The sequence below is a fragment of the Ranitomeya imitator genome, chromosome 10 (assembly GCF_032444005.1).
Source record: "Ranitomeya imitator isolate aRanImi1 chromosome 10, aRanImi1.pri, whole genome shotgun sequence".
Lineage (NCBI taxonomy): Eukaryota > Metazoa > Chordata > Amphibia > Anura > Dendrobatidae > Ranitomeya > Ranitomeya imitator.
Genome location: NC_091291.1, coordinates 72,500,418 through 72,526,836, shown reverse-complemented (window position 1 = coordinate 72,526,836; position 26,419 = coordinate 72,500,418). Strand labels below are relative to the sequence as shown.

Sequence of the window (26,419 nt, the reverse complement as noted above, 5' to 3'; positions counted from 1 at the left end):
AAAGCCCAATGCAGGGACAACATGCTGGTGGTCAAGTATAAGGACAAAAGGGATGTCCTTATCCTGGCCACCATATACCGTGACAACAGCACCCTTGTCTCTGTCTGAGGTACCACAACACAAGTCCCAAAGCCAGATTGTGTCTTGAATTACTATCAGTACATGGGGGTGTGGATCTTTCAGATCAAGTCCTCCAATTATACAGATCCATGCGAAAAACTATAGTATGGTACAGATGGCACTGTACTATACTTTTGTGCTGCTCCTTTCTGCAGGCAATACAGGGACCGTCCTTCAGTTTCAGGAGGTAGTCATCATGGTCGTAATATTTGGCACTCAGGACGGTGAGGGTCCCAGTGCTTTGGGAAAATGTTGACCTGGGACGATATGGACACCATCAGTTTCAGGAGAGGTTCCCCAAACTGCAAGGAAGGGAAGATCACAGAAAAGGTGCAGAGTATGCTCCAAGAGGGGAATCCAAAAGGACACAATTTACCATTGGGAAACCTGGCCTTTGCATTAAGGATTGCTTCAAGGAGCACCACATGTTCACAAATTCATAAAATGTGGGTTTAACCTGTTAACACACACTTTTATAATCTGATGTACTCTGCACAAAACCAACATAATTACAATCAATGCTATAACCATGCCTCAAGCTAATTCCTTGATGGGTGCAGTTTCCAAAATGGGGTCAAAGTGGGGGCACAGTAGGGGCTCAACAAAAGCGACATTGTGTCAGCAATCAATTCCAGCCAATTTTGCACTCCAAAAATCAAATGGCGCTCCTTCCCTTCCATGTGCCCAAACAGCGTACTCAAGAGACATTGCACAACAAAGTGTATGGTGCATTTTTTCCTGTTACCCTGCAAAAACTGGGGCTAAAGTAACATTTTTGTGGGAAAAAGTAAAATGTTCATTCTTTCCTTCCACATTGCTTTAATTCCCGTGAAGCACCTGAAGGGTTAATACACTTATTGAATGTGGTTTTGAGTACTTCTTTGAGGGGAGCAGATTTTATAATGGTGTCACTTTTGGGTCCTTAAAAAAATAAAACATTTTGTACTTTTTTTGGGAAAAAAGAAAATGACGATCAACTTTTAACACTTCTAACTACCTAACAAAAGAAAATTATGTTTAAAAAATTGTGTAGGACATGTTATTTATTAAATAGTTTGTGTGGTTTAAGGGCATAAAAATTAGACGTTTGAAAATTGCTAAATTTTCAGTATTTTTGCCAAATTTCCAATATTTTCACAAGTAAGCAGAAAAAATATTGTCTTTACCAGTAACAAACTACAATCTGTCACAAAAAAACAAGTTTCAGAATCAGTGGGATCCATTGAGGTGTTCCAGAGTTATTACCTCGTAAAGTGACACTGGTCAGAATTGTAAAAGTTGCCCTGGTCAGGAAGGTCTGGGGGTGGGTGAAGGGGTTTACACCGACAGTCAGACATTCACTTCTACATCGCTAAAAAAATATTTTCAAAGAGTGCTGGGTGTGCAATATAAATGTGTTACTATTAGTAATGAGCCAGTGTACTCGTTACTCGAGATATCCCGAGCACGCTCAAGTGGTCTCCCGAGTATTTCGGCGTGCTCGGAGATTTAGTTTATGTCGACCCAGCTGCACGATTTGCGGCTGCTAGACAGCCTGAATACAAGTGAGGATTCCCTAACAAACAGGCAACCCCTAACAAACAGGCAACCTCCACATGTACTCAGGCTAGCTAGCAGTTGCAAATCATGCAGCTGGATCAACATACACTAAATCTCCGAGCAGTCACAAATACTCAGAGACCACTTGAGCGTGCTCGGGATATCTCGAGTAACGAGTACACTGGCTCATCACTAATAGTAACACATTTATATTGCACACCCAGCACTCTATTTTGAAAATATTTTTTTTTAGCGATGTAGAAGTGAGCGTCTGACTATCGGTGTAAAGCCCTTCACCCACCCCCACTCGCTCATCACTAGTTACTATCCCTTGTGCAGGCTCGCATGTGACAATACAACGGACACAAAGAGGTGCTCCGGTGTCAGTGCGCTTCTGTGCAATTCCTGAATGCGGACCACAGGAATCGCAGCTGGTAGTGTTATTAATGTACGGTCGCAGACAGACTGCCGTATTACTCGCCCAGGGATCACATCGCAATCCTCGGACTAGCCAGCAGCTCTCTCCTGACCGAAGTGTGACAGCATGTATTTCTACGCAGCGCTCAGGTCAGAAGAGCAGACGGCGATGTGGCCATCTGACTGTACCCTAAGGGGGCATCCGTGTAGTGTATTGGGAGTAACACAATCAGACACGAACCCTGCCCACCTGGATCAGAAGTAACAGCATGGTCAGATATTTCTCTTTCGTTGGCCCAATGATCTTAAGCACAAAGTTAATGAGGGTCAAATTACTAATCTCCATGAATTCTTCATCACCCTGATGTCGTCTGGTGTCCACAACACGAAGAGCCTCTGCAACCTAACCATAATGATGGGAGGGAGAGAGGACAGAAATCAGATTACTGGCAGAGCGCCACGGCATGGTGCCGATGAATGCACAGCTGTAGTTACCTTTATAACAAGAGATCCTGTTACTGACAGATGTTTTATCTTGAATTTGGAGTAGCTCATATTCAGGTTTCCAGTGCTGTGGTCAAACCTGAAGAAACATACAGGGAACAATGGTGGCACGTATAAGGGGATGCTCCTCTGTGCGGGTCACCACTTGTATCTCATATCTGGGTGTAACAAGGTATACAGCTTGGGTATACAGTTTGCTTACAGTCCATATGATGGGTACAGGACCTCTGCTCTCTGCACACGTGTATTACTTCTTCTCTATGGTGAGAGTAGTGTAGCTGACAGATACCGGACTGGTCCATTATAAGTCAATGGAGAAAAAACCTGATATGATCTCAACTATTCATAGCAGATCATAATAGATAATGTTTATCATTCATCACTGGTGTAAAAATGGAGATCATGACACCAGTGAGACTGAGGCCAGGGTCACACGAAAGTATCAGTGTCCATAAATGGACTGCAACGCCTGGACCCAAACTCATAGCCAAACAGAGACCCCCGGTCAATTTGGGCATTGCAGTCCTCATTTGGATCATCAAATTCACTCATGTGAACCCAGCCTCAAAGACGATACGCCATCACAACCACTCCTGTCAGTGCACATGGACATCAGAGGAGAAAAACAGCGGTGCCTTCCAAAATGATATGGGGTCAACTATAATAAGACGAGCCCTATGAGTGCACCAGGGATGAAGCGTTACCTCGGCAGGCGATGACGTGGACAAGGGATGATGTGCAGTAACTGTGGCAATGAATACAAGAAGTTCAGTACTTGAGGAATGAAGAACAGCAGCATCGTTTTACTGAAGTGTCCGATGATTCCAACCACAGCAAAAGTCATCCCAGCAAAGTAACAAAATGTGTCACCAACAAAGACTTGGGAAGGATACCTGGGGAAAGAGGACACAAACATCCATAAAGGCAAAACACTCCAGAGACATGTACACCAAATATCGGGCTTCGGAAACACTAAGGCTACGTCCCCACGGTCAGTAATCGGCAGCACTTTGGACACAACACATGTCCGCTCCGTCTAAAGCGCTGCCGGCTTTTGAATGTAGGTGATTCCTCTGTGTTCATTGAACCGTGCGAAATCACTGTGTCCAATGCATTGTATGGGTGATATTTATCATACGGAGGCTGAGCGTCTCTGCAAGATAAATAGACATGCTGCGGTCTGGAGAGATGTGTCGCATGTCCGTCTCCGCAGGGAAGCCACGGGTGTCTGTGGACATATAGTGGGCATGGGATTTCCTGAAATCCCATCCTCTATGCTGTAACACCCCGGCGCTACACAAGTAGGCAGTGTCCAACTCGCAGCGTTTACTGACCATGGGAGCATACCCTTATAAGTCAGATGTGACAGATTCCCTATTATTTTGGGCATACAGGTTATAGACTGCAGAGAACAGTCCTCCCTGTGTCTCATGTCAGATGTGTTGTTGCTGAGAAATCCTCTTATCACTTTATACAAGTGACCTCTTCCAGGCTTCGGGGCAGATGGTGCCCGGGAGATAACTCTGCCTCCAGATATTATTGTCCATGAAGGGGGAGTTACCAGTGTGATGTGCAATGGTTACCAGTGTGATGTGTAATGGTTACCAGTGTGATGTGTAATGGTTACCAGTGTTATGGCCGCTCTCTGCTCTCACTGCAGTGCTGTGTATGATTATACCGGACACATCTGCAGCTTCCTCTCAGCTCCAGTTTCCAGGCAGACAGGGCTGTAATATTGTTGTGATACAGCAGAGCTCAGAGAGCTGCAAAAAATGTGTTTGTAAGACGACAAGGTTACTTTCTCCTGTTCTGTGTTAGTTACTTGTCTCACACTGGTAACTCCTCTTCATGTACAATAATAACTGGAGGCAGAGTTATCTTCCGGGCAGCGTCCTCCCAAGAGCCTGGAAGACCTCATTTATATAAAGTGATAAGATGATTTCTCAACAACAAGGCGAGTGATACGAGTCACACAGGAGTGACTCAGCCTTGGAAAACCTTGGTGGGTCCACTGAGGACTTAAAGACAACATGTACGCCGTCCTCCTCCGGATTTAAAACTAGGTCAAGTGGGAGATAAATGGAGCGGCTGGTTGTGCAGGCGCCATGTTGCTCCATTATGAGTCTATGGCACTGATGACGGCAATGCTCAGCCTCTTCAAGGCAGTGGCTGGATCCAAACTGATCTCACATCACCAAGGCGAGTACCCCGCAAGGGGGAAGGTCCCTGGGATCCCCCCCTTGCAACCAACGGAGGGGGGGGAAGGTCCCTGGGATCCCCCCTTGCAACCAACGGAGGGGGGGGAAGGTCCCTGGGATCCCCCCTTGCAACCAACGGAGGGGGGGGGGGAAGGTCCCTGGGATCCCCCCTTGCAACCAACGGAGGGGGAAGGTCCCTGGGATTCCCCCTTGCAACCAACGGAGGGGGAAGGTCCCTGGGATTCCCCCTTGCAACCAACGGAGGGGGAAGATCCCTGGGATCCCCCCCTTGCAATGGAGGGGAAAGGTCCCTGGGATGCCCCCTTGCAACCAACGGAGGGGGGGAAGGTCCCTGGGATCCCCCCTTGCAACCAACGGAGGGGGGAAGTTCCCTGGGATCCCCCCTTGCAACCAACGGAGGGGGGGAAGGTCCCTGGGATCCCCCCTTGCAACCAACGGAGGGGGAAGGTCCCTGGGATCCCCCCTTGCAACCAACGGAGGGGGAAGGTCCCTGGGATCCCCCCTTGCAACCAACGGAGGGGGAAGGTCCCTGGGATCCCCCCTTGCAACCAACGGAGGGGGAAGGTCCCTGGGATTCCCCCTTGCAACCAACGGAGGGGGAAGATCCCTGGGATCCCCCCCTTGCAATGGAGGGGAAAGGTCCCTGGGATCTCCCCTTGCAACCAGTGGCGGGGGAAGGTCCCTGGGATCCCCTTGCAACCAAGGGAGGGGAAAGATCCCTGGGATCTCCCCTTGCGACCAACAGAGGGGGAAGGTCCCTGGGATCCCCCCTTGCAACGGAAGCGAAAGGTCCCTGGAATCCCCCCCCCCCAGGCAATGGAGGGAAAAGGTCCCTGGGATCTTCCTTGCTCCTGCGAGATTTTCTGCATCTAATAAAATTCTATGGAGAAAATCCACACATAAAACTCAGCGTACCCACAAGAAAAATTAAAATCTTGCGGATTTGAAACAAGCACCACAGGTGAGTTTATGCTGTGAAACTAAAAAACACAGTGGGCAGGAGACATCCATAAATTCCATCCACTTTCCTAAAACTGTAAGACTCAGTTTTTTGTGCAACAAAAATATGCAGTGTCAAAAACTCAGTGTGGGAACACAGCCTAAACCCATAAATCATATTTATCAATCATAATCAGACTTCACATTTTCTTAAAATGCTTAGTGCAAGTTATGGAGAAAACAGCTCTTACCAGTTATGGTACAGCAATCCCAACGTGGTGAAAAAGAAAGGGATAATGAGGTAGAGGGAGAAGAGATGGTCATCACGGCAGTCACCTGGAAAGCAGAACGTGAAGTGAACACGCTGGAGGCGATGGGAAGTAACAAGCACCGAAATATACAAACAGGAGATAACAGAAGAATGGCATTACATGAAAAAGCTCAGAAACCTGGGAACACGTTTCCCCCTTTGAAGGGTTATGCTCATGTTAAAAATCAGAAATATCAGGCAGTGAGACAAAGTAAGTTTACGATTACTTACCATTTCTATATGCCTCCGTTCTCCTTCCATCACTCCTTTATGTTTATTTCTGCCTGGGAGCGGTGGCAGACATCAGCACCCCACTGTCGTGTCATGGGGGTGACTGGCGCAAGAACTGAAAAGCCTCTGATTAGTGTGCTTTAAATGCCACTATGATTTAAGAGATTGACAGCAGCATGTAAGTGGTTAACAGCAGCGGGAGGAGCTCAGCTGCTGTTGGAGGTCAATCTCCTGAATCACAGACAGGGACCGGACATGTGATGTAATGGCACGTTATATGTTGTGATCCAGGGGATAAATATTAGTAAAGTGATCTGAATGGTATACAAATAAATAAAAGTAGTAACAATCTCATCAATCAGCTATAGCTCCCGCCGGTCCAATGTTACCCGTCCCTGCCGGCTTGTCGACCTATGAGAAATGGCAGCTCTGCCAGTCACTAGATAGGCAGATAGATTGATCTCCCCGAGGTCATTCATCCTTATGTTTATAATCACTAGATAGGGCAGGACACCGCTCTGCCCAGCGATTTCCACGGTGTCAAAACTTTTTATATCGTAACCAGTCTGAGCCCTCTTCTGTAACATGTATATTAGGCTTATGAAGCTTGAACTTTTTTTCGGTCTTGGTAATTTCAGTTCGTTTTACAAAGGAGATGTAACAAAAGATTGACGGTACATTAGGTAATTGTTTTAACTTTAGACAATTAAAAATAGAAAATCTAAAAAGGCACCCACCAATCAGGAGGCGCAACCATTTGCAGCAATAAAAGTGAATTATAAAGATATACAAGCATAATGATAATGGTGAATGTTTATGGTCAGAGAGCCAGGATACCTGTATATGGCTATTCCGGGATTTTTGTTTCATGGCTTGGGCTCCATAGGTGTTCTAACATGGCAGACAAGGGGGTATGGAGGCCTTCAGTGGTGATCCCTTGGCTGACATGGCTACCAATTAGGACCCTGCTGTGGCATTGTGCCAAGGACTGATGGCCAACAGGAAGGACAGGCACACCTCTAAATGCCGCTATCATGCCTGATAATGGCATTTAACCCCTTAGTGAGAGCCAATTTGGTACTTCATGACCAGGCCAATTTTTACAATTATGACCACTGTCACTTTATGAAGTTACAACTCTGGAACACCTCAATGGATCCCGCTGATTCTGAGATTATTTTTTCGTGACATATTATACTTCATGTTAGTGGTAAAATTTCTTCGCTATGCACTACGGTTCCAAAGTTTAGGGTCACCCACACAATTGTGTTTTCCATGAAAACTCATACTTTTATTAATCAAATGAGTTGCCAAATGAACTGAAAATCTAGTCCAGACATTGACAAGGTGCGAAAAAAAGATTTTTATTTGAAATAGTAAATTTTCTCCTTCAAACTTTGCTTTCGCCAAAGAATGCTCCCTTTGCAGCAATTACAGCATTGCAGACCTTTGGCATTCTAGCTGTTAATTTGCTGAGGTAATCTGGAGAAATTTCCCCCCATGCTTCCAGAAGCCCCTCCCACAAGTTGGTTTGGCTTGATGGGCACTTTTTGCAAACCATACGGTCAAGCTGCTCCCACAACAGCTCAATGGGGTTGAGATCTGGTGACTGCGCTGGCCGCTCCATTACAGATAGAATACCAGCTGCCTGCTTCTTCCCTAAATAGTTCTTGTATAATTTGGAGGTGTGCTTTGGGTCACTGTCCTGTTGTAGGATGAAATTGGCTCCAATCAAGTGCTGTCCACAGGGTATGGCATTTCGTTGTAAAATGGAGTGATAGCCTTCCTTATTCAAAATCCCTTTTACCTTGTACAAATCTCCCACTTTACCAGCACCAAAGCAACCCCAGACCATCACATTACCTCCACCATGCTTGACAGATGGCGTCAGGCACTCTCCCAGCATCTTTTCAGTTGCTCTGTGTCTCACAAAGGTTCTTCTGTGTGATCCAAACACCTCAAACTTAGATTAGTCTGTCCGTAACACTTTTTTCCAATCTTCCTCTGTCCAATGTCTGTGTTCTTTTGCCCATATTAATCTTTTCCCTTTATTAGCCAGTCTCAGATATGGCTTTTTCTTTGCCACTCTGCCCTGAAGGCCAGCATCCCGGAGTCGCCTCTTCACTGTAGACGTTGACACTGGTGTTTTGCGTGTACTATTTAATGATGCTGCCAGCTAAGGACCTGTGAGGCGTAAACTTCTTAAACTACAGACTCTAATGTACTTGTCTTGTTGCTCAGTTGTGCAGCGGGGCCTCCCACTTCTCTTTCTACTCTGGTTAGAGCCTGTTTGTGCTCTCCTCTGAAGGGAGTAGTACACACAGTTGTAAGAAATCTTCAGCTTCTTGGCAATTTCTCGTTGGAATAGCCTTCATTTCTAAGAACAAGAACAGACTGTCGAGTTTCACACAGAAGTTATTTTTTTCTGGCCATTTTGACAGTTTAATGGAACCAAGTAATATAATGCTCCAGATTCTCATCTAGCTCAAAGGAAGGTGAGGTTTATAGGTTCTCTAATCAGCTAAACTGTTTTCAGCTGTGCTAACATACTTGCACAAGGTTTTTCATGAGTATTATAACCATCCATTAGCCTTCTTACACAGTTAGCAAACACAAAGTACCAGAAGAACACTGGAGTAATGGTTGCTGGAAATTGGCCTCTATACACCTATGAAGATATTGCATAAACCAGACGTTTGCAGGTAGAATAGCCATTTACCACATTAACAATGTATAGAGTGTATTTCTGAATCATTTAATGTTAGCTTCATTGGAAAAAACTGTGCTTTTCTTTCAAAAATAAAGAAATTTCTAAGTGACCCTAAACTTTGGAACGGTAGCGTAACTTCCGTTTTTTTTCATAAATAAACGCAAATTTGGAAAAAAATTTGGAAAATTTTGCAATTTTCAAAATTGAAGTTTTTGTACGTTTAAATCAGAGAGCGGTGTCACACAAAACAGTTAATAAATAACAATTCCCACATATCTACTTTACATCAGCATAATTTTGGAAACAAATTTTTTTGGGTAGGACGTTAAAAGGGTTAAAAGTTGACCAGCGATTTCTCATTTTTACACCAAAATTTCCAAAACCACTTTTGAGTTTGGGGGTTAATATAACAGAAAATACCCAAAAGTGACATCATTCTAAAAACTGCACCCCTCATGGTGCGCAAAACCACATTCAAGAAGTTTATTAACCCTTCAGGTGCTTCACGAAAACTAAAGCACCGTGGAAGGAAAAAAAAAAAATGAACATATTACTTTTTTTTTTTTTTCCACAAAAAATTTACTTTGTAACCAAATTTTTTTTTATTTTCACAAGGGAGAAAATGGACCAAAAAAGTTGTCGTGCAACTTCTACTGAGTACGCAGATACCCCATATGTGGGGGAAAGCCACTGTTTGGGCACACGTCGGGGCTCAGAAGGGAGGGAGCACCTTTGACTTTTTGAACGCAAAATTGGCTGGAATCAATGGTGGCGCCATGTTACGTTTGGAGACCCTCTGATGTACCTAAACAGTGGAAACCTCCCAAATCTAACTCCAACCCTAACTATAACCCCAACCATAACTTGGTGGGATTTGAACCCAGGACTCGAGCGCTGCAAGGCTGCAGTGCTAACCACTGAGCCACCATGCTGCCCTATTGTAGTTTGCTGCTCTATTTACTTTACTGCTCTATTGTAGTTCATGGGAGTTTCAGAACACTCTGTAATGGATATAGCCCCAAGTTATGTGTGACCCATTCACCTCCTGTCTTCTGGAGTAGGGAGCTCTAAACAAATGAAAAAGAGACCACCCTCCAGTACTCACCATTCAGTTCTGCAATATTAAAGATGATTATGGAACCAGCAATGACCAAAGACTGACCGGCCTCCAGACCGTTGATGCCAGCCAGGATGTTGATGGCATTGGTACAGAAAACTGCCAGCATGCCCATGTATACATAATACAAGATGCCTGCGAAGAAAAGGGAGAAGATATGCAACAGAAAGCTACTCAGAAAAAAGAAATATCTAAACTGTAAAGCAGTGAAAGGCATAACTGAAGTGCCGATATCCCGGGAATGTAGAGTGGTCACAGTCTGCTCAATAAGTATCTGATCAGGCGTTGTACCAGTAGGTCACAGAGCTCAGACCGCCATCAGTCACAGACAGGAATAAATTAACTCATACCTATTTTCATTTAAATGGAGGGATATTATGAGAATGGAAATGGACTTTTCCAATGGAAAAGTCTGCAGCTCCCTCTAAGGGAAGGAGGGCGCACTGGGCACTCTTACATAGCATGGTCAATCCATATTGGCTCAGCAAACAAAAGGGACACTGTTACAGGGCTACCAAAAACATGAGCAAGGAAAGCAACAATTTTTTTGATAAAACCATAGCTGCTCTGATGCTCCATTGGTTTTTGCTTACTTGGCTGAAGTCTGACTGCTGATAATAGTCAAGTCCTGCAACCAATTATTGCAATTATTTTTGTTACAAAAAAACGTCGGGAGGCATCAGAGTGGCGGTGCTTGGGGAGGCATCAGAGTGGCGGTGGATGGGGAGGCATCAGAGTGGCGGTGGATGGGGAGGCATCAGAGTGGCGGTGGATGGGGAGGCATCAGAGTGGCGGTGGATGGGGAGGCATCAGAGTGGCGGTGCTTGGGGAGGCAGAGTGGCGGTGCTTGGGGAGGCATCAGAGTGGCGGTGCTTGGGGAGGCATCAGAGTGGCGGTGGATGGGGAGGCATCAGAGTGGCGGTGCTTGGGGAGGCATCAGAGTGGCGGTGCTTGGGGAGGCATCAGAGTGGCGGTGCTTGGGGAGGCATCAGAGTGGCGGTGCTTGGGGAGGCATCAGAGTGGCGGTGCTTGGGGAGGCATCAGAGTGGCGGTGCTTGGGGAGGCATCAGAGTGGCGGTGCTTGGGGAGGCATCAGAGTGGCGGTGCTTGGGGAGGCATCAGAGTGGCGGTGCTTGGGGAGGCATCAGAGTGGCGGTGCTTGGGGAGGCATCAGAGTGGCGGTGCTTGGGGAGGCATCAGAGTGGCGGTGCTTGGGGAGGCATCAGAGTGGCGGTGGATGGGGAGGCATCAGAGTGGCGGTGGATGGGGAGGCATCAGAGTGGCGGTGGATGGGGAGGCATCAGAGTGGCGGTGGTTGGGGAGGCATCAGAGTGGCGGTGGATGGGGAGGCATCAGAGTGGCGGTGGATGGGGAGGCATCAGAGTGGCGGTGCTTGGGGAGGCATCAGAGTGGCGGTGCTTGGGGAGGCATCAGAGTGGCGGTGCTTGGGGAGGCATCAGAGTGGCGGTGGATGGGGAGGCATCAGAGTGGCGGTGCTTGGGGAGGCATCAGAGTGGCGGTGCTTGGGGAGGCATCAGAGTGGCGGTGCTTGGGGAGGCATCAGAGTGGCGGTGCTTGGGGAGGCATCAGAGTGGCGGTGCTTGGGGAGGCATCAGAGTGGCGGTGCTTGGGGAGGCATCAGAGTGGCGGTGCTTGGGGAGGCATCAGAGTGGTGGTACATTTGCTAAGCAAGTCATCCTACTTTTATTGTTTTATGTCATTTCAAACCCCTTCATTTTTGGTGATCCCAGATAACCGCCAACTAATTATCCTGAGCTGTACCAGAGTACAAGAAAAAGGGCAAAGGCATGTTGCACAGCTCTACAGGAATCCTAATAGGTTTTTGTCGATTTGAGTGCAGTGGTCCAATATGGTCCTTTCTTTGGTCCCATTTTTTCTGGATTAAATATACTCTATTTGGGTTCTATTACGATGCTGGTGACCTTACACTGTTCCACCTTAGTGCTCTACTTAGGAGGGAGGCAATCAAAAAGAATTTCTCCCACTTTATCTCCAAATCTGCAGTTTTGGTCGCCTACCCTCATCTCCACCCGTACTACCTTACATCTATAGGTATAATTATCACACACACAGTTATGCAGGTAAACTTACTCAAGTCCACATGAAGCCCGAGGATCAGCCTGAAGGGTTTGGGCACTACAATAGTAGTGTTGCCAAAGGTGGTGAAGTAGACCATCAGTAATGGCAGTGACGCTGCTGTGGGCAACAACAGCTTATGTCGCCAGCGTAGATTTAGGACGTCATCAGCAAAACCAAGAAAGATCATGCAACAAATGGCAAGAAGTGATCCGATTAGGGCAACAAACTGGAAAAGACATAAAAGAGTCTTAGTACAGATGGCAGTGATGAAGAAGGTAGGCAATAGCTCACAGAAGACATGGAAATCTAATGTGCAGTTACAGGGGTTCTGGCTTTGTCACACTGAAAATGCACAACAAAAGTAGAATACGAGTGCCTGAGGATGTAAGAGGGGCAGGCGAGGCCCGCACACAATGTAGGGCAGGCAGTGGATTTTGCACATCTTAGATACAGGAGGAAAATAGACTGGTCTCATGTGTCACATAAGCCACATCTATACGTGCACGTAGGTACAAACATCCCCCTCCCACCGTTTTCTCCATAACTTTAAAGCCATCTATGCTCAGATGAACAATTTATGAATCCTAGAGAACACGAGATCTGAGTGTTTCTGTGCATGGGGGAGTCAGAATAGGAAGAGCCATCAATGGTTCAGCTGACAGCTGCCTAAGGCGACGACACAGCTTTTCTTAATTATGCCAGATACAAATTGTGTAGGCCCAGAATCAAACTGTTGTCTGAAGTATTGACTCTTCTTGTAGGACGAATATTTCTTCTTAATGATGTGTGCTGATATGTTGATTACATACACTGATTATGCTAGACAGTCTGTTGGCATTCCGAAACAGAGGAGGAAAAACTATACAAATAGATTACATAATCAAACAATGCAGGTTGGCCTCATTAACGTCTCTCTCTGACCTCTGGATGCTGGTTGATGGCCAGTTGTGAACTGTATAAACAGACTTTCTTCTGGTCCGTGTGAGCTTCCGTCCATGAGCTTAGGGGGCTATGGCCCCGGCTTGGAAGAACACACATCTGCTTCATTGACCATCACTGAAACCCCAGAGATGTCTTAAAGAATCCAGGTTGGAACAACTGGGTCACCTTGGCACATACCTCACTGCTGTCGGTTAGATTCCTAAGCTTGTCGTTACCTCCGCGCTGTGGGGGCCCGCCAAAGGTGGGGAGCCACTGGTGGAGGTATGGGACACCGGAAGTAGCTCTTATCCCAGCGAGTCAGCGGAAGGGTGAGACTCTAATTTGCACCATCTTGGGTATTTCCTGAGAGTATTCTGTATGCTATTGTGTGTTAGTGGGTCAATAAATTATTGCCACACTTTTACCCTTACCCTGTGTTGTCCAAGTAGTGTTCTACCACAGGGAGAGGGCGGATATTCAGTGGTATGAGCCCTGGTCCATGCAGTCTTTCTAAAGACAGCCAGGCCAGCGGACGAGAGCACCCACTGACCCCCTTGTCTCCACAGGGCCTTATTTTCGGTTTCATTTTACTGCACAATTTGCCTCCTGATAAATGAAGACGAAGGGAGCACATAAGGGTATGACACAAAGGCAGTAATCAGCATAGAACAATTGTGCGAACTACCATAAAGGTGGCAAGCTACAACCTATGTAGGATGGTAATGGCAACCTAGACAGGCAGTAAAAACACTGGAAAAAAGGAGAAATGAACTGACCAAAAAGTCCAGAATCAAAGTAATAGCTATATAGTTTATGCCAAAAACAGGGAGGTAAAAAAACGTGCAAGAAGGAAGGGGCGCACGAGCAATGTGTATTAAAATATTTTCAAACAAAAAAAAATAGGGGGTCACACATCATGTGAGCCTGATACAGACATGTATATATACTGCACTGTACGTCTATGACATTGTATACAATTCATATAGCATTTTAAATATGGCAAATAAGTACAGTGCTTAGAAATTAGATGGAAAATAGCAGACGTAATAAGAGAAACACACATGTATACTGCATTATGTATCCATGACATTGCATGTGATACAACGCCAGTAAATGCATCGTGCAGTGATCCTAGATATATAATGATAGTAAAGCAGGAATGTGAACTATACTTACTGCAGTCAGATAAGGCTCACGTGGAAAAAGGGAATCCAGCTCCAAGAGATAAAATCACTTCGCTTTAAAGGGAACCTGTCACCCCGTTTTTTGAGATTGAGCTATAAATACTGTTAAATAGGGCCTGCGCTGTGCGTTACTATAGTGTATGTAGTGTACCCTGATTCCCCATGTATGCTGAGAAATACATTACCAAAGTCGCCGTTTTCGCCTGTCAATCAGGCTGGTCTGGTCAGGTGGGCGTGTTCACAGCGCTCTTTTCTTCCCCAGCTTTCCGTTGGTGGCGTAGTGGTGTGCGCATGTCCAGAGTTCCGACTTCCCTGCGCCCACGTGAAGACACAGCGCGCGATCTGCGCTGTAATCCCTTGCATCGGTGGGGGCGGCCATCTTCCTGGGGCCGCGCGTGCGCAGATGGAGTGCTCTGCTGCACGGGGCTTCAGGAAAATGGCCGCGGGATGCCGCGCGTGCGCATTAGAGATCGCGGCAGCCATTTTCCCAAAGCCGAGTTTGCATCTCGGCTTTGGGAAAATGGCTGCCGCGATCTCTAATGCGCACGCGCGGCATCCCGCGGCCATTTTCCTGAAGCCCCGTGCAGCAGAGCACTCCATCTGCGCACGCGCGGCCCCAGGAAGATGGCCGCCCCCACCGATGCAAGGGATTACAGCGCAGATCGCGCGCTGTGTCTTCACGTGGGCGCAGGGAAGTCGGAACTCTGGACATGCACACACCACTACGCCACCAACGGAAAGCTGGGGAAGAAAAGAGCGCTGTGAACACGCCCACCTGACCAGACCAGCCTGATTGACAGGCGAAAACGGCGACTTTGGTAATGTATTTCTCAGCATACATGGGGAATCAGGGTACACTACATACACTATAGTAACGCACAGCGCAGGCCCTATTTAACAGTATTTATAGCTCAATCTCAAAAAACGGGGTGACAGGTTCCCTTTAATAGTATTCATTTAAAATAAAAACAGTCTACAAGACATACACAAACCGGGTACACCGGAAGGAGAGTGCCTGTATAAACTGTACGCGTTCCGAACACACAAGTGCCCTTAGCCTCCGTTAGCTCTCGCCAGGCATAGCATCAATTTATACAAAGACATAACAGGTGTGGACAGACAGGCGGACGGAAGTACCCCTTAGGCAATTATGTATATAGATTGTCTAAGGCAGACCTGGGCAAGATGCGGCCCGCGGGCCGCATCCGGCCCGCCTGACGGTTGTAAACGGCCCGCCGCCCGCCGCCCCAGGCACCGCTCGGCTCCCCTTCCCTTGCCGCCCGAGGCACCGCTCGGCTCCCCTTCCCTTGCCGCCCGAGGCACCGCTCGGCTCCCCTTCCCTTCAGCCACGCCTGCGCCTGTGCGCCTGTGCGCCCTGCATTCAAACTCCTGTCCGCTGAGAGGCGCTGACCGCCGCTGGCACTTCCGCATCAGGGAAGCGCCAGCAGCAGGTGACGTCCCTCAGCGTGACACATGCTGCTGCTCTGCTCCGTTGCGCCGGTGTTCTGTGTGGCACTGCAGCGCTGTACTGAGGTCACTTGTGGAGTCGGACGGTGCCGGTGGTCGGTGGTAAGGGCTCTGGGTTATCTGCTCCTCAGTACTTGCGCACTGGGTCATCTGCTCCGCTGTACTTGGGCTCTGGGTTATCTGCTCCTCAGTACTTGTGCTCTGGGTTATCTGCTCCTCTGTACTTGTGCTCTGGGTTATCTGCTCCTCTGTACTTGTGCTCTGGGTTATCTGCTCCTCAGTACTTGTGCTCTGGGTTATTATCTGCTCCTCAGTACTTGTGCTCTGGCTTATCTGCTCCTCAGTACTTGTGCTCTGGGTTATCTGCTCCTCAGTACTTGTGCTCTGGGTTATCTGCTCCTCAGTACTTGTGCTCTGAGTTATCTGCTCCTCTGTACTTGTGCTCTGAGTTATCTGCTCCTCTGTACTTGTGCTCTGGGTTATCTGCTCCTCAGTACTTGTGCTCTGGGTTATTATCTGCTCCTCAGTACTTGTGCTCTGTGTTATCTGCTCCTCAGTACTTGTGCTCTGAGTTATCTGCTCCTCTGTACTTGTGCTCTGGGTTATCTGCTCCTCAGTACTTGTGCTCTGGGTTATTATCTGCTCCTCAGTACTTGTGCTCTGGGTTATTATCTGCTCCTCAGTACTTGTGCTCTGGCTTATCTGCTCCTCAGTACTTGTGCTCTGGGTTATCTGCTCCTCAGTACTTGTGCTCTGGGTTATCTGCTCCTCTGTACTTGTGCTCTGAGTTATCTGCTCCTCTGTACTTGTGCTCTGAGTTATCTGCTCCTCTGTACTTGTGCTCTGGGTTATCTGCTCCTCAGTACTTGTGCTCTGGGTTATTATCTGCTCCTCAGTACTTGTGCTCTGTGTTATCTGCTCCTCAGTACTTGTGCTCTGAGTTATCTGCTCCTCTGTACTTGTGCTCTGGGTTATCTGCTCCTCAGTACTTGTGCTCTGGGTTATCTGCTCCTCTGTACTTGTGCTCTGGGTTATCTGCTCCTCTGTACTTGTGCTCTGGGTTATCTGCTCCTCTGTACTTGTGCTCTGGGTTATTATCTGCTCCTCAGTACTTGTGCTCTGGGTTATCTGCTCCTCAGTACTTGTGCTCTGAGTTATCTGCTCCTCTGTACTTGTGCTCTGGGTTATCTGCTCCTCAGTACTTGTGCTCTGGGTTATCTGCTCCTCAGTACTTGTGCTCTGAGTTATCTGCTCCTCTGTACTTGTGCTCTGGGTTATTATCTGCTCCTCAGTACTTGTGCTCTGGGTTATTATCTGCTCCTCTGTACTTGTGCTCTGGGTTATCTGCTCCCCTGTACTTGTGCTCTGAGTTATCTGCTCCTCTGTACTTGTGCTCTGGGTTATCTGCTCCTCAGTACTTGTGCTCTGGGTTATTATCTGCTCCTCAGTACTTGTGCTCTGGGTTATCTGCTCCTCAGTACTTGTGCTCTGAGTTATCTGCTCCTCTGTACTTGTGCTCTGGGTTATCTGCTCCTCAGTACTTGTGCTCTGGTTTATTATCTGCTCCTCAGTACTTGTGCTCTGGGTTATTATCTGCTCCTCTGTACTTGTGCTCTGGGTTATCTGCTCCCCTGTACTTGTGCTCTGGGTTATCTGCTCCCCTGTACTTGTGCTCTGAGTTATTATCTGCTCCTCTGTACTTGTGCTCTGGGTTATCTGCTCCTCTGTACTTGTGCTCTGGGTTATCTGCTCCTCTGTACTTGTGCTCTGAGTTATCTGCTCCTCTGTACTTGTGCTCTGGGTTATCTGCTCCCCTGTACTTGTGCTCTGGGTTATTATCTGCTCCTCAGTACTTGTGCTCTGGGTTATTATCTGCTCCTCTGTACTTGTGCTCTGGGTTATCTGCTCCCCTGTACTTGTGCTCTGGGTTATCTGCTCCCCTGTACTTGTGCTCTGGGTTATCTGCTCCCCTGTACTTGTGCTCTGGGTTATCTGCTCCCCTGTACTTGTGCTCTGGGTTATCTGCTCCCCTGTACTTGTGCTCTGGGTTATTATCTGCTCCCCTGTACTTGTGCTCTGGGTTATTATCTGCTCCTCTGTACTTGTGCTCTGGGTTATCTGCTCCCCTGTACTTGTGCTCTGGGTTATCTGCTCCCCTGTACTTGTGCTCTGAGTTATCTGCTCCTCTGTACTTGTGCTCTGGGTTATCTGCTCCTCTGTACTTGTGCTCTGGGTTATTATCTGCTCCTCTATACTTGTGCACTGGGTTATTATCTGCACTAATGAAATCTGGACATTATGGGGGCACTAATGAAATCTGGACATTATGGGGGCACTAATGAATGAAATCTGGACATTATGGGGGCACTAATGAATGAAATCTGGACATTATGGGGGCACAAATGAAATCTGGACATTATGGGGGCACTAATGAAATCTGGACATTATGGGGCCTGGATAATCTCTGCATTGTTTAACATACTGTTTGTTCATGAAAATATAGCATATGTATACTACAATATTGGGTAAAAATTAGTTAATTATATTAGTCCGGCCCTCTAAAACCATCCAAATTTCTCATGCGGCCCCATGGCAAAATTAATTGCCCACCCCTGGTCTAAGGGGTACTTCCATCTGTTTGTCTGTAACTTCCGTAACGGAAATCCCAGTTCACTGATTGGTCGCGGCCGGCCTGGCACGACCAATCAGCGATATTGGGGCGGGATAATAAAAATAATTTAAAAAAAAAAAACACATTCTCACCTTCCGCGCCAGCCTTTCCCACTCCTCAACGCTCCAGTCCCAAGAATGCATTGCGGCAATGACCCAAGATCACGTGGCAGTCTCGCGAGACCGCTACATGATCACGGGTTATTGTCGCAAGGCATTACAGGGAACGAAGCGTCGCGACGAGCATCGCTAAAGACCTCAGCTTGGATCCAGGGGCCGACGGAAGGTGAGTATATAGCTATTATTTATTTTCATAGTTTTTTTTTTTTTTTTAACAGGGATATGATGCCCACATTGCTATATACTGCGTGGGCTGTGTTATACAGGTCCTTCTAAAAAAATTAGCATATAGTGTTAAATTTCATTATTTACCATAATGTAATGATTACAATTAAACTTTCATATATTATAGATTCATTATCCACCAACTGAAATGTGTCAGGTCTTTTATTGTTTTAATTCTGATGATTTTGGCATACAACTCCTGATAACCCAAAAAACCTGTCTCAATAAATTAGCATATTTCACCCATCCAATCAAGTAAAAGTGTTTTTTAATAACAAACAAAAAAACTATCAAATAATAATGTTCAGTTATGCACTCAATACTTGGTCGGGAATCCTTTGGCAGAAATGACTGCTTCAATGCGGCGTGGCATGGAGGCAATCAGCCTGTGACACTGCTGAGATGTTATGGAGGCCCAGGATGCTTCAGTAGCGGCCTTAAGCTCATCCAGAGTGTTGGGTCTTGCGTCTCTCAACTTTCTCTTCACAATATCCCACAGATTCTCTATGGGGTTCAGGTCAGGAGAGTTGGCAGGCCAATTGAGCACAGTAATACCATGGTCAGTAAACCATTTACCAGTGGTTTTGGCACTGTGAGCAGGTGCCAGGTCGTGCTGAAAAATGAAATCTTCATCTCCATAAAGCATTTCAGCCGATGGAAGCATGAAGTGCTCCAAAATCTCCTGATAGCTAGCTGCATTGACCCTGCCCTTGATGAAACACAGTGGACCAACACCAGCAGCTGACATGGCACCCCACACCATCACTGACTGTGGGTACTTGACACTGGACTTCAGGCATTTTGGCATTTCCTTCTCCCCAGTCTTCCTCCAGACTCTGGCACCTTGATTTCCGAATGACATGCAAAATTTGCTTTCATCAGAAAAAAGTACTTGGGACCACTTAGCAACAGTCCAGTGCTGCTTCTCTGTAGCCCAGGTCAGGCGCCTCTGCCGCTGTTTATGGTTCAAAAGTGGCTTTACCTGGGGAATGCGGCACCTGTAGCCCATTTCCTGCACACGCCTGTGCATGGTGGCTCTGGATGTTTCCACACCAGACTCAGTCCACTGCTTCCTCAGGTTCCCCAAGGTCTGGAATCGGTCCTTCTCCACAATCTTCCTCAGGGTCCGGTCTCCTCTTCTCGTTGTACAGCGTTTTCTGCCACATTGTTTCCTTCCAACAGACTTACCATTGAGGTGCCTTGATACAGCACTCTGGGAACAGCCTATTTGTTGAGAAATTTCTTTCTGGGTCTTACCCTCTTGCTTGAGGGTGTCAATGATGGCCTCCTTGACATCTGTCAGGTCGCTAGTCTTACCCATGATGGGGGTTTTGAGTAATGAACCAGGCAGGGAGTTTATAAAAGCCTCAGGTATCTTTTGCATGTGTTTAGAGTTAATTAGTTGATTCAGAAGATTAGGGTAATAGGTCGTTTAGAGAACCTTTTCTTGATATGCTAATTTATTGAGACAGGTTTTTTGGGTTATCAGGAGTTGTATGCCAAAATCATCAGTATTAAAACAATAAAAGACCTGACAAATTTCAGTTGGTGGATAATGAATCTATAATATATGAAAGTTTAATTGTAATCATTACATTATGGTAAATAATGAAATTTAACACTATATGCTAATTTTTTGAGAAGGACCTGTATACTACGTGGCTGTGTTATATACTACCTCACTGTGCTATATACTACGTGGGCTGTGCTATACACTGCGTGGCCGTGCTATACACTACGTGACCTGTGTTATATACTGCATGGGCTGTGTTATATACTCTGTGGGCTGTGCTATATACTACGTGTTGGTCGCGCCCAGCTGGCCGCAAACAATCAGCAACAGGCGCAGTCCGGACGCGAATTGGCGTGGAATTTGAACCACGCTTCGCTGATTAGTCGCTCCCGACCGGCCAAACCCTGTGTATAAATTGCATTATTCTAAAATCTTCATAAATAAACTACATACATATTCTAGATATTCTAGAATACCCGATGCGTTAGAATCGGGCCACCATCTAGTGTCATATAAATGTTCTCTTATTTTATTTTTTAATTTGCGAATAGTGGAACCAACATATTGGAGTTTACATGCTGAGCACTCAATAATATAAACCACATGGTCAGATTTGCAATTCAAAAAAAAATTGTGGATTTTTTTCATTTTTATTATCTGAAAAAGTCAGTTTTTTCAGAATGTGAACAGGTTTTACATGGAAATTGTCCACACTTGTAAAAACCTGTCATGATCAACCAATGATATGGTTTGGAATTCCTGTTTGGATTGTAAAAGCTTGGAGACAAATCACTCCCTAACGTCGGTGCACGTCTAGTCACTATTTTAATGCCATTTTTTAAAATACTGTCCATAGCATCATCATTTCTGAGATTATTCAAATTGCGATGTATACTATTTGAAATGGCTTTAAAGTGAGAGCTGTATGTAGGTCAGTGCCAGAACAGGTAGTTCTGATGAAGGCATTGCAATGGTATTACAGCCACTGTTCACACTAGGATCAGGATTGATTAGATTTTGTCTAAATCTAGAATCCACTATTTGAAAAGTTCGATTAATAGTCCAGCTGGGATATTTCCTTTTAATAAGACAGCTTTTCATATTGCTCTTTTCAGTTTGAAAAGAGGGATTTTGGGTTTCTTACCATAAAATCTTTCTTGGAGCCTTCATTGGGGGACACAGGTAACCATGGGTGTATGCTGCTGTCGCTAGGAGGCTGACACTATGCAAATAAGGAAAAATAACTCCTCCCCAGCAGTATACACCCTCTGACAGGCACAAGTCAACTCAGTTGGTGCTAAAGTAGTAGTAGGAGCAAATATAAACAAACTCAACCTATGTACCAACCCACAACAACAGAACATTAGCCAAAATGGTACAACATAAAGAGAGGGTGCTGTGTCCCCCAATGAAGGCTCCAAGAAAGATTTTACGGTAAGAAATCAAAAATCCTTCTTTCTCGCTTCATACTGGGACACAGGTAACCATGAGACGTCCAAAAGCAGTCCCACGGGTGGGGAAAAAATTCAGGGAGGAGACTTGGGTCGGCCGGTGGGAAACCGCTGCCTGCAGTATCTTCCTACACAGGCTTGATTCCACAGAAGTCACAAAAGAGCACAGTGAGGTCAAAAATACTCTGCTGAAAAAAAAAAAAAAAAAAAAAATGAAAAAAGAAAATCACAGTAATAAGCAAGTGCTAGTCAAAAAATGGAAAAAAATGTATACTAAGCTGCTCCACCAATCGTCAAGGTATACCCATATAGAGCAGTCCTACCTAATGTATATAATCCCTATCTGATGTATTTAAAAGCCTACAGACTTGTTCATTGTGCAAGTAGCCCATGTGTTTCTGGTTCTGTAAGTGTTCTCTTGTTTCTACAAGACTAGGGAGTCCACAACTCCTTATGGGTCATTTGCATCAAAGCTCTTCCAGCATGTCCACATGAAAATTCCCTCTCTGAACCCTGCTTATACAGGTACTATACAGATGATCAGGTTTTTAAATACATCAGATAGGGATTATATACATTAGGTAGGACTGCTCTATATGGGTATACCTTGACGATTGGTGGAGCAGCTTAGTATACATTTTTTTGCAAAAAAACGTATCAACTACAGTCATGGCCAAAAGTATTGACACCCCTGCAATTCTGTCAGATAATAGTAATTTTCTTCCTGAAAATGATTGCAAACACAAATTATTTGGTATTATTATCTTCATTTAATTTGTCTTAAATGAAAAAACACAAAAGAGAATGAAGCAAAAAGCAAAACATTGATCATTTCACACAAAACTCCAAAAATGGGCCAGACAAAGTTATTGGCATCCTCAGCCTAATACTTGGTTGCACAACCTTTAGCCAAAATAACTGCGTCCAACCGCTTCCAGTAACCATCAATGAGTTTCTTACAATGCTCTGCTGGAATTTTAGACCATTCTTCTTTGGCAAACTGCTCCAGGTCCCTGATATTTGAAGGGTGCCTTCTCCAAACTGCCATTTTTAGATCTCTTCACAGGTGTTCTATGGGATTCAGGTCTGGCCACCTTAGAAGTCTCCAGTGCTTTCTCTCAAACCATTTTCTAGTGCTTTTTGAAGTGTGTTTTGGGTCATTGTCCTGCTGGAAGACCCATGACCTCTGAGGGAGACCCAGCTTTCTCACACTGGGCCCTACATTATGCTGCAAAATTTGTTGGTAGTCTTCAGACTTCATAATGCCATGCACACGGTCAAGCAGTCCAGTGCCAGAGGCAGCAAAGCAACCCCAAAACATCAGGGAACCTCCGCCATGTTTGACTGTAGGGACCTTGTTCTTTTCTTTGAATGCCTCTCTTTTTCTCCTGTAAACTCTATGTTGATGCCTTTGCCCAAAAAGCTCCACTTTTGGCTTTTTTAATGTCTCGGGGTAAGAAGTGGGGTCTTCTACCATACAGTCCCTTTTCATTCAGATGCCGACAGATAGTACGGGTTGACACTATTGTACCCTCGGCCTGCAGGGCAGCTTGAATTTGTTTGGATGTTAGTCGAGGTTCTTTATCCAACATCCGCACAATCTTGCGTTGAAATCTCGTCAATTTTTCGTTTCCGTCCACATCTAGGGAGGTTAGCCACAGTGCCATGGGCTTTAAACTTCTTGATGACTCTGCGCACGGTAGACACAGGAACATTCAGGTCTTTGGAGATGGACTTGTAGCCTTGAGATTGCTCATGCTTCCTCACAATTTGGTTTCTCAAGTCCTCAGACAGTTCTTTGGTCTTTCTTTTCTCCATGCTCAATGTGGTACACACAAGGACACAGGACAGAGGTTGAGTCAACTTTAATCCATGTCAACTGGCTACAAGTGTGATTTAGTTATTGCCAACACCTGTTAGGTGCCACAGGTAAGTTACAGGTGCTGTTAATTAAACAAATTAGAGAAGCATCACATTATTTTTTGAACAGTGCCAATACTTTTGTCCACCCCCTTTTTTATGTTTGGTGTGGAATTATATCCAATTTGGCTTTAGGACAATTCTTTTTGTGTTTTTTTCATTTAAGACAAATTAAATGAAGATAATAACACAAAATAATTTGTGTTTGCAATCATTTTCTGGAAGAAAATGAGTATTATCTGACAGAATTGCAGGGGTGTCAATACTTTTGGCCATGACTGTAAATACCCTGTTTTTTTTTCATCTTTTGACTAGCACTTGCTTATTACTGTGATTTTGTTTTTTACAACAGAGTATTTTTGACCTCACTGTGCTCTTTTGTGTCTTCAAGTTTCTTGGTGGTGTGTGAACAGGTTCCAACAGACTTATTCATTGTGCAAGTAGCCCATGTGTTTCTGGTCCTTGATTCCACAGAAGCGGTGTGAACGGATGACCATTTTGTGGCCTTGCAAACCTGCGAAGCCGAAGCTTGGTGACGAACAGCCCAGGAAGCTCCCACAGCCCGGGTAGAGTAAGCTTTCACCCCAGGAGGAGGCTGTTTGTTTTGAACACGGTATGCCTCCAGAACTGCCGAACGAATCCAACGAGCAATAGTTTATTTACAGGCGGGGAACCCCTTCTGATGACCTTCAGAGACGACAAACAGATGATCGGACTGGCGAAAAGAAGCAGTTATGGAAAGATAGACTCGTATAGCCCTGATCAAATCCAGTTTGTGTAGATTTCTCCAAGGGATGAACCAGGGAAGGGTACAAGGAAGGAAGGACGATGTCCTCGATTGTGAAAAGCCGAAACTACTTTTGGTAGAGGGGAAGGAACGGGTCGAAGGACCACTTTATCCTGGTGCAGATTCAGGAAGGGAGAACGGCAGGACAACGCCACCAACTCGGAGACTCTCCTAATCGAGGTGATGGCGACCAGGAAAGCCACTTTCCATGAAAGAAGGGAAAAGAAAATGTCCTGAATCGGTTCGAAAGGCGTGCGCTGGAGGGCGCCAAGGACAAGGTTAAGATCTCATGGCTCAACCAAAGGATGGTAAGGAGGCGCTATGTGAGAGACACCCTGAAGGAAGGTCTTTACCTGGGGAAGGGAAGCCAGGTCTCTCTGGAAGAGGATGGACAGAGCGGAAACTTGACCCCTTAGAGTACTCAGAGAACGTCCCGAATCGAGACCCATTTGAAGGAAACCGAGGACTGAAGGAAGGAAAAAGACCATAGGGAACAAACTGTTGTCATCGCACCATCGGAAAAAGGCTTTCCAAGTTCCAACATCTATGATAGATACGTGAATATGCCGGTTTCCTAGCTTTTATCATGGTCTGTATGACACTGTGGGAAAAACCTGCGTCCTTTAAGACTGCGGCTTCAACAGCCATACCATTAAATTCAGAGACCGAGAATTCGGGTGGAAGAGGGGCCCTTGCGATAGAAGATCCGGACGGTCTGGGAGCCTCCAGGAAACGTCCGATAGCATGTTCACTAGCTCCGCATACCAGACCATCCGAGGCCAATCTGGAACTAGTAAGAGAACAGGAACCCCCTCTGCCTTTACCTTCTTTTTGACCCTTGGAATCAACGGAAGAGGCGGAAACAGATAAGGCATCTGGAACAGGGCCCACGAGATCACCAGGGCGTCGCAGCCGATGGCCATCGGGTCCCGAGACCTGGATACGTACTGGGGAACCTTGTGGTTAGTTCGGGAAGCCATGAGGTCGACCTCCGGAACGCCCCACCTCTGACACATTTGGTTGAAGCCACTGACGGCTGAGAAAGTCGGCCAATTGTCCACTCCTGGAATGTGGACGGCTGATATGGAGGGAACATGACGTTGTCCGAATGAATGCGGACCAGTTTTCCCGTGAGGAGGGACTGCCAGTGGAGAAGGGTCAGGAAGATTGCCCAGATCTCCAAGAGATTGATTGGGAAAAGGGTCTCGTGACCGTTTCATTGGCCGTGAGCTGCTAGATGGAGAAAAACCGCAACCCACCCATGAAGACTGGCGTCGGTGGTGATGACCTGCCAGCGGAGGGGGAGAAATGACCTCCCGCGCAGAATGGAGGCGGATAGTGTCCACCAAGTGAGATACTGTCTCACATTGAGAGGTAGGCGAACTGGGCGATCTAGGGAGAGTGGGCTCCTGACCCAGGCAGACAGGAGGGCCAGCTGGAGAGGGCGAGAGTGGAATGAAGCATAAGGTACGCTTCTACGGAAGCGACCATTTTCCCTAGTACTTTCATACCGAGCCGCAGAGGCTGAGGGACAGGGCGCTTCAGGGCTTTGATGCCCTGCCTTTGAGAAAGGAACTTCTCCTTTGGGAGGAAGACCTGGGCTTGAATGGAGTCGAATTCCATGCCCAGGAATTAGAGACGTTGGGTCGGAATTAAGGTGGACTTTTCTTAGCTGATTATCCAACCGAGACGGATTAGCATGTCCAGAGTGATCTGGAGACTCTGGCTGCAATCCCGGCGAGATGGAGCCTTGACAAGGAGGTCGTCGAGATAGGGGATTATGAGGATCCCCTTTGATCGAAGGATGGCCATGACCGCTGCCATTACCTTCATGAAGACCCTGGGAGCGGATGCCAGGCCGAACGGGAGCGCTGTTAACTGGTAATGTTGCTCCTGGATCGCGAAACAAAGGAAACTCTGATGCTGTAAACAAACAGGAATGTGTAGGTATGCAT

General features: G+C 46.3%; 1 protein-coding gene across 1 annotated transcript in view; it reads right to left on the bottom strand.

Moving 5' to 3' along the window:
• The window catches only part of DPAGT1 (dolichyl-phosphate N-acetylglucosaminephosphotransferase 1), a 59,960-nt gene that overhangs the window by 7,597 nt on the left and 25,944 nt on the right, over positions 1-26,419 (bottom strand). Inside the window, exons 3-8 of the mRNA XM_069742617.1 lie at positions 12,219-12,432; positions 10,095-10,241; positions 5,990-6,074; positions 3,285-3,473; positions 2,572-2,659; positions 2,327-2,479 (exon numbers count right to left, since the gene is read on the bottom strand). Of these exons, the coding sequence (XP_069598718.1) occupies positions 2,327-2,479; positions 2,572-2,659; positions 3,285-3,473; positions 5,990-6,074; positions 10,095-10,241; positions 12,219-12,432 (876 nt within the window). The remainder of the gene's footprint in view (positions 1-2,326; positions 2,480-2,571; positions 2,660-3,284; positions 3,474-5,989; positions 6,075-10,094; positions 10,242-12,218; positions 12,433-26,419) is intronic.